Source organism: Syngnathus typhle, linkage group LG9 (assembly GCF_033458585.1).
Source record: "Syngnathus typhle isolate RoL2023-S1 ecotype Sweden linkage group LG9, RoL_Styp_1.0, whole genome shotgun sequence".
NCBI lineage: Eukaryota > Metazoa > Chordata > Actinopteri > Syngnathiformes > Syngnathidae > Syngnathus > Syngnathus typhle.
The window spans coordinates 948,630-954,683 of NC_083746.1; the positions used below are offsets into that span (position 1 = coordinate 948,630).

General features: G+C 45.8%; 1 protein-coding gene across 2 annotated transcripts; it reads right to left on the reverse strand.

Moving 5' to 3' along the window:
- Positions 1-4: 4 nt before the first annotated feature.
- Positions 5-4,412, reverse strand: LOC133159650 (carboxy-terminal domain RNA polymerase II polypeptide A small phosphatase 1-like). Of its 2 annotated transcripts, none has more exons than XM_061286864.1 (6): positions 3,928-4,412; positions 2,061-2,162; positions 1,297-1,353; positions 1,100-1,192; positions 643-828; positions 5-586 (listed from the first exon to the last, which is right to left on the reverse strand). In XM_061286864.1, exons 2-6 carry the CDS (start codon positions 2,103-2,105, stop codon positions 458-460), a joined length of 510 nt encoding a protein of 169 aa, XP_061142848.1. In that variant the 5' UTR covers positions 2,106-2,162; positions 3,928-4,412; the 3' UTR covers positions 5-457. The 2 variants fall into 2 exon arrangements, with proteins under 2 accessions (XP_061142848.1, XP_061142847.1); XM_061286863.1 differs by having other exon boundaries at positions 2,489-4,408.
- Positions 4,413-6,054: the final 1,642 nt, after the last annotated feature.

A 6,054-nucleotide genomic window follows, 5' to 3' on the forward strand; every position in this document is an offset into this window, starting at 1 on the left:
CTGATTTATGCAAATCATTGGTTTTAATTGTCACTTTCACGTGACGATCGTCAAAACACGAACAAGGACTGCAAAGTAACGTCGTCGTTCTGCCTGGGTTAAATCCACATCTGCTGCTCTGATACTAACTATCTCAGGTAGTCTTTAGCTGTTTACTATATCCACAGGTTTGTCTACTTTATAAAAGGCCAGATTTATTTTTTGTATGCAGTTCCACGATGAGCTTCACTGCAAATGGCCCTCAAAATCGGAGAAACGTATCTTGCAGAACACATCCGACACCACGTCCTCTTTCAAATGTCACATCCCGCCATGGCTGGTCCACTTGGCCCCAACGTAGATGGTCCAACTTGTGCTTTTGGGGTTCTCAGTCTAATAGCGATTCCCACAGCGGATGTGGCCGATCGAGACCACGGCAGAAAGCGCCAACCAACGCCGATGTGGCCGCCGATTGCGTTCATCCTAGAGAGCGCTGCTCCTTGAGGACGTCGTAAATGTCGTCCACGTTGCTGAGCCTTTCGAAGAAGGGGATCAGGTCCAGGAGCTCGCTATCCGACATGTCGTCGAACCAGGAGACCACGGGAACCTGAAGAAATCAAATGCTTTATAAGCCGTCTGGGCTATTTGGAAAGACGTGCGTACCGCGTTGTCCGGCTGGAAGGTGTACGAGGCCGGCGAGTTGTCGATGATGATGACTTTGTTGAGGTCCCTCCCTAAATGGCTCAAGTCTTTCACGTAATTGCCTTTGTGGAAGACGCACGCCTCCCTGAAGAGCCGGCTTCGGAAAGCTCCCCATTTGTCCAATGCGTCCGACACGGGATCCGCATACTGCTCAGAACAAAAGACATATAGAAATGGCGTCTTTTGTTATTCTGGGGGTTGTGTTTCGCTCCGCACCAGTACGATCTATTTTTCATGGCTCTAAAATCCGAGCCCAGTCGTTAAATGAAGCAATTGGTGTTAATGATGTCTCGACAATAAAACGTCTCGTCAAAACGTCAGAATGATATCCTCGTCGTTCCAAGTATCGGATTTTAAAAGCGCCGGCGCCACGTTGCACGTATACGGCATGACGTTTGTGACTCTTCAGCTAACCAACCTTGGAGAGGCTCGCCGTGAATAAAACACATTCAAACATCTCTCCCATCCGCCGCAGGAATTCGTCCACGTGGGGTCTCTTTGAGACATAAACCTGAGGGGACGGACACAAAAAAAAAGATGTTTTCTTACTCGTATCAAGCCAAACCAAATCATTGCAAATAAATCGCTCGGGACTTCTGTTTTTGAAGAACCGACCTGGTGAATCGTTCCATCAATGTCCACCGGCGTGATGAAGTCAGCATGGTTCACTGGCTGTCAAAGAAAAACAGAGGTGACTATTAAAGATGGAAAACAGGGTGCCTACAAAGTCAGACAAAGGAAGCAAAGGAACAAGTCAGGATTGAAAACGTATCAATAAGTTCAGCCCACATTAGAAAGAAAATGTACCAGTCCCAAAATTTGCCCCAAATAGCTGCTTGAAACCAAAATGGCTGACTTCCTGTTTAATTTGAGGAATAGCTTTTTCAATTTGCGTGTCGATTGATGTGGGCTTTTCTTCTTTGTCACCAGGGGGTGCTAGCGAGTGTGCTTGGGACTTCTAAAACACATAAACCTTTCAGATGACACCAAGAAGGTGACGCAAAGCCTCAAATTAGAACTCGAGGGGTTCAAGTGTTGACAACGCACTTGCCTAACGTTTTTCATCTTTGCTGTATTGAATAACTCGCAGGCTGTTTTACGGTCACTTCAGACTTGAATGGTTTGACACCAAAGGCATCGGTGTTCTTTGCCTACGTTCGTGTTCGGCACGTCAACGTCCTCGTTGTATACGGCGTATGGATCTGATAGCGTCTGACTTGGGAGTCATTTCAGGACAGTCAGTAACTGCAGAGGGAGCGACCGCATCTCGCAAGGAATTCATTACGTAATTCCAAGCAACACAAACGACCTCTCTTTGACAAGCCAGAACGTTTTTTTGGACAAACTCCTTCACTCAATTGCAGCAGTGAGCAACTTACCGTGAAGGAGCTGTGCACTAAGGTTTCGTCCAAGTCAATGACCATGCAGATCTTGCCCGTATCGTCAGATTCCAATTGTGGGAGCAGCGCTTTTGTCCGTACCTGGGAAGAACAAAACAGTTGGCCATCTCCACAAAATGTTATCAAGTGTAAACACGGGGGACATATTTCTAGATACGATATAGCTATCTCTGGGAGCCCGTTTTAATGATGGCTTTTGGGAGCGGCTCCAGCTGGTGCCGTGTCAACAGAGCACATGCGCCACTCTATTTCAACAACATTCTGATTCTAAAAACAAAGTGATCCAACACATCAACTGCTTGCTGGAGTGAAGCGCTGTGACAGCGCATTAAAAGAGATACGTCGCAATTGGAGGGCTTTTTGGATCACAGATCTATCACCAATTTGCCTTGATTATGTTTTTTTACCTGTGCATCTGGTGGTATGCAGTACTCGCAGTCGCAAAGTTCATTGGGGTCCTCGTCGTAATCCTCATCCTCCGAGTCGTCGGTTCTTCTACTCTGCTTCTGCTCGGGATCCCCTTCTTCAGTCTTGTCGTACTCTGAGACGACGCTGTGAATGATATCTGCCCGTACTTCTCTTGTAATTTCAACGGAGCCGCAATCTTCCCTTGAGCCCAAGCTTTCTCCTCTCGCATTCGGCTTCAATGATTTGTAATATTCCTGGACCAAGTCAAGAGTCTCTCGCTCGTGTTCCATAAGCGACCAATATGAGTCCTCCGAAAAAGCCCAGACGTTCTCTTTCAGGTCTTTGTTTGCGTCTCTCAAAGTAGCATCAGATACGTTTGGAACATCAGATTCTGCAACATGACGGGTTTTCACATCCGAATCCTCACGGACGTGATGGGGGTCACCCTGCACCTCACGGTCTTTTGATTGAGCCTCTGATTCACCTCCCAAACTAGAAATGTCTTCACATGTTTTTTCTGAAGAGTGCAGTTGGTCACCATACAGGCAGTCATAAACGTCTCCTCCGTCAAAGCAAGAGATGTAACACAGCGATTGTGTTAAATTTGGCACACCACAGTCAGCCCTATCAAATAAATCAAAGTAATCTTCGAGGGCAAAATGAGACGTTTCATTTTGAACCCGAACACTCTCCGAGACGTTGCAATGTTCTTCATCATCCTCAAATGATTCCCACTGGGTCGGCTCATCGTTCCAATCTTCTAGAGCTTCTCTTTCAGATTCGGATTCAGATGAAGTCAAGCTGTTTTCGGAGTATTCTGGACAAGTCTTAAAGGACTTACTATCAGAAGAAGAGCCATCGTCTTCCACCGAGTAGATCTTGTCGGAGTAGTTTTGCTCCGATACCTGCCTTGTCTCATTTTGGTTCAAGCCATCTGTCGCCGAGAGAAATCCCTCACTTTTGCTCAAGTCACCTATGCCAAGTGCTCTTGGATGCAAGCAGTGGATGTCTTCACACAGCTCATCATCACTACTTCTTTCATGGCTGTCATCTGACAAATAGCCCCACTCATCCTCGTCATCTGCCACCGTGCTTTCGTTTTGGACGTAACCGTCACGGAGTTCCGTATCGCAGTCCGATTCATCCCCCGACTCGACAGCATCGTCTGTCTCACCGTTCAACGTTTCTGGCTTCGACTCAAGGCAAGGTTCAGAGGCCATAAAAGTTCTCGCGTGGCTTCTATCTAATGTCTCTCTAAACCTCAAAGTCTTATCACGGATTGTGACGCATTCCACTATGCTGTCAGTTCCGGAATACCGGTCAGATCTGTCAGAGTCGCCATTGCAATCTGGAAAACCTTCGCGGTTGTTACAATGTCCAGAATTGTCGATTTCTCGACCGGCAACACACCGTTCTGAAAGTTCTGCAAGGACATTACCGTCAAGTGATGCACTTGCGTCGTCAACCTGGCTTTTCTCCGTAAGCAAGGCGTCGGTCAGTAGTGGACCTTCTTCACTCTGCTCTATTTCTTCCAAATACATGGCAAGACCTTTTCTTTTTCCACTTCAGAGTCTGGCCGAGATTGAGCAGAGTCAGAAGTCCGAGTGAAGCGTCGCGTCCATGAGGAGGGAATATTGTCAGCGATGGCAGGGAGGCGGAGTGAGACCACAGCTCCCCTGGGAAACAGGAGCAGCATGCAAGTCCACTTGACAGTTTGTCACAAGCAAAATCTCAGCACTGGACTCCCCCCCCCCTTTCCCAGAGACATTTATTTTGGGGTCTTGGAATGAAGCGACTTTTGAAATATCCAATCGCTAAAAAAGGACAAACCGATACATCAATCTGAAGGACATCTTGGTTGTTTGAAGGCCACATGCCCGGGAATCAGCGTCCGCGTATAGTAAACCTGCTGAACATTTTGAAAGTCACATTGCGACACAAACGCACGGAAAGCAGAATCGAAACATGAAAGTTTGCATTGCACATCCTGTTCAGCATTGAATGTGTCGACTCTTTGCAGAATTCTTTCCTCAAACATTGAATCACAAAACACTTGAGGCACATATTATTTCACTCCTCTTTCTTGTAAATACTGTCCGTTGTGTTTTGCCCTCTGGGCTTCTTCTTGTGTCTGGGCCGTAGGGGGCTGAGCGCTTGTTTTACGCCTGCCATGCGAGCATGCGGCGCATCGTTTTAGCGATTGAGCCTCTGCCAGCAGGGTCCCGCTGTTGGATGACATCTCCTGTATTCCGTGACAACTTCTATTTTTGACACACGCTAAAAAGGTTAGAAGCAGTTGCGTAAGTTCAGCTCTACGTTTGAGCGGGATATCATATTTTTCATAAGCATAAAACATCTTTGATATCATTTGGCCATTGCTGTTAATATAGAATAAGTTAAGTGTGATATAATAAGTTAATATGTCATCCCTATCTTGTGGTCCACGCATATTTTTCATAAACATAAAACATCTTTGAGATCATTTGGCCATTGCTGTTAATATAGAATAAGTTAAGTGTGATATAATAAGTTAATATGTCGTCCTTATCTTTGTGGTCCACGCAAACAAAGCAAACACTTTGAACAAGGAAGAAAACTTTGCCTAATTAGACGTGGCAAGAAGTGAAGTCAGAGCTGTCGGCTCAAGTGTGAGCCTGCAGCCACTCGCACGAAATGAAAACGTGATGCCAAAGCATTGCTCATGGCAGACATGACTTTGGTGCTCCTGCTGAGTTGGGATTTTTGCCACAGTGTACCAAAAATATCCATCGTTGAACTGGTCAAAAAATGAAAATAAATAGCAATAAAGTGAACATTTGAAAGTTGAAGCAAACTGGATTATGTAAGAATGGAGGATATTTGCAAAAGCAATTGTTTTTTTTTTCCAGAGTTTTAACTCATAATGTGAAAAAGAGAAAATTGAAAGACAATTGTGACGATTCAAATGATGAAAGGTCCAATCATGACCACCTCGAATTTCATGCAACAAGTGTTAAGGATATTTGTTGGAATACAGTTTGACATTGACCCAGTTTTATACACGGGGGACAAATCTGACCTGATTTCCGAGCCTTATTATAGTCACGAGACGGTGGTCATTATAGCCTGGGGCCGGCATTCCTCGCTGGTCCAAAATGTTGGTGTGAGCAAAAGCGGGCAGGTGACACTTGTAGTGTAAAAAACATCCCCATGCCCGCCGCCTTACCTCGTCTAATGTTACACGCACGGCTGTGTTCAAAATAGACCTTCGAGCTGCCGAGTGCTAAACGATGAGACACGCACACTCTCGATAGCCGCTCTCGGCTCGCGCCCCACTTGACACGACACACTTTGTCTATTGCTAGTGCTGACATACACATGCAGAAAAAGCTTTTTTTTCCAGAAACCTTTCATGTGGAACAGTCCGCGCCTACCTTATTTGCACCCAATTGCATCCATAGCTGTCAAACTGCTTGTTTCTCTGTTCAAATGACAGCCATGTCACCTCTGAGCAAAACAACACAGACTAAACCAAAGCAGGGAACTATATATAAGACAGACCAGACAACAAGGTACACCTGGATAG

Excerpts from the sequence above, each read along its gene's own strand:
- LOC133159650 (XM_061286863.1), bottom strand. The coding sequence starts at position 4,030 with ATGTATTTGGAAGAAATAGAGCAGAGTGAAGAAGGTCCACTACTGACC. Across the intron at positions 1,354-2,060 it reads TAGTGCACAGCTCCTTCACG|CCAGTGAACCATGCTGACTT; the intron begins GTAAGTTGCTCA and ends TTTCTTTGACAG. Across the intron at positions 1,193-1,296 it reads TTGATGGAACGATTCACCAG|GTTTATGTCTCAAAGAGACC; the intron begins GTCGGTTCTTCA and ends CCGTCCCCTCAG.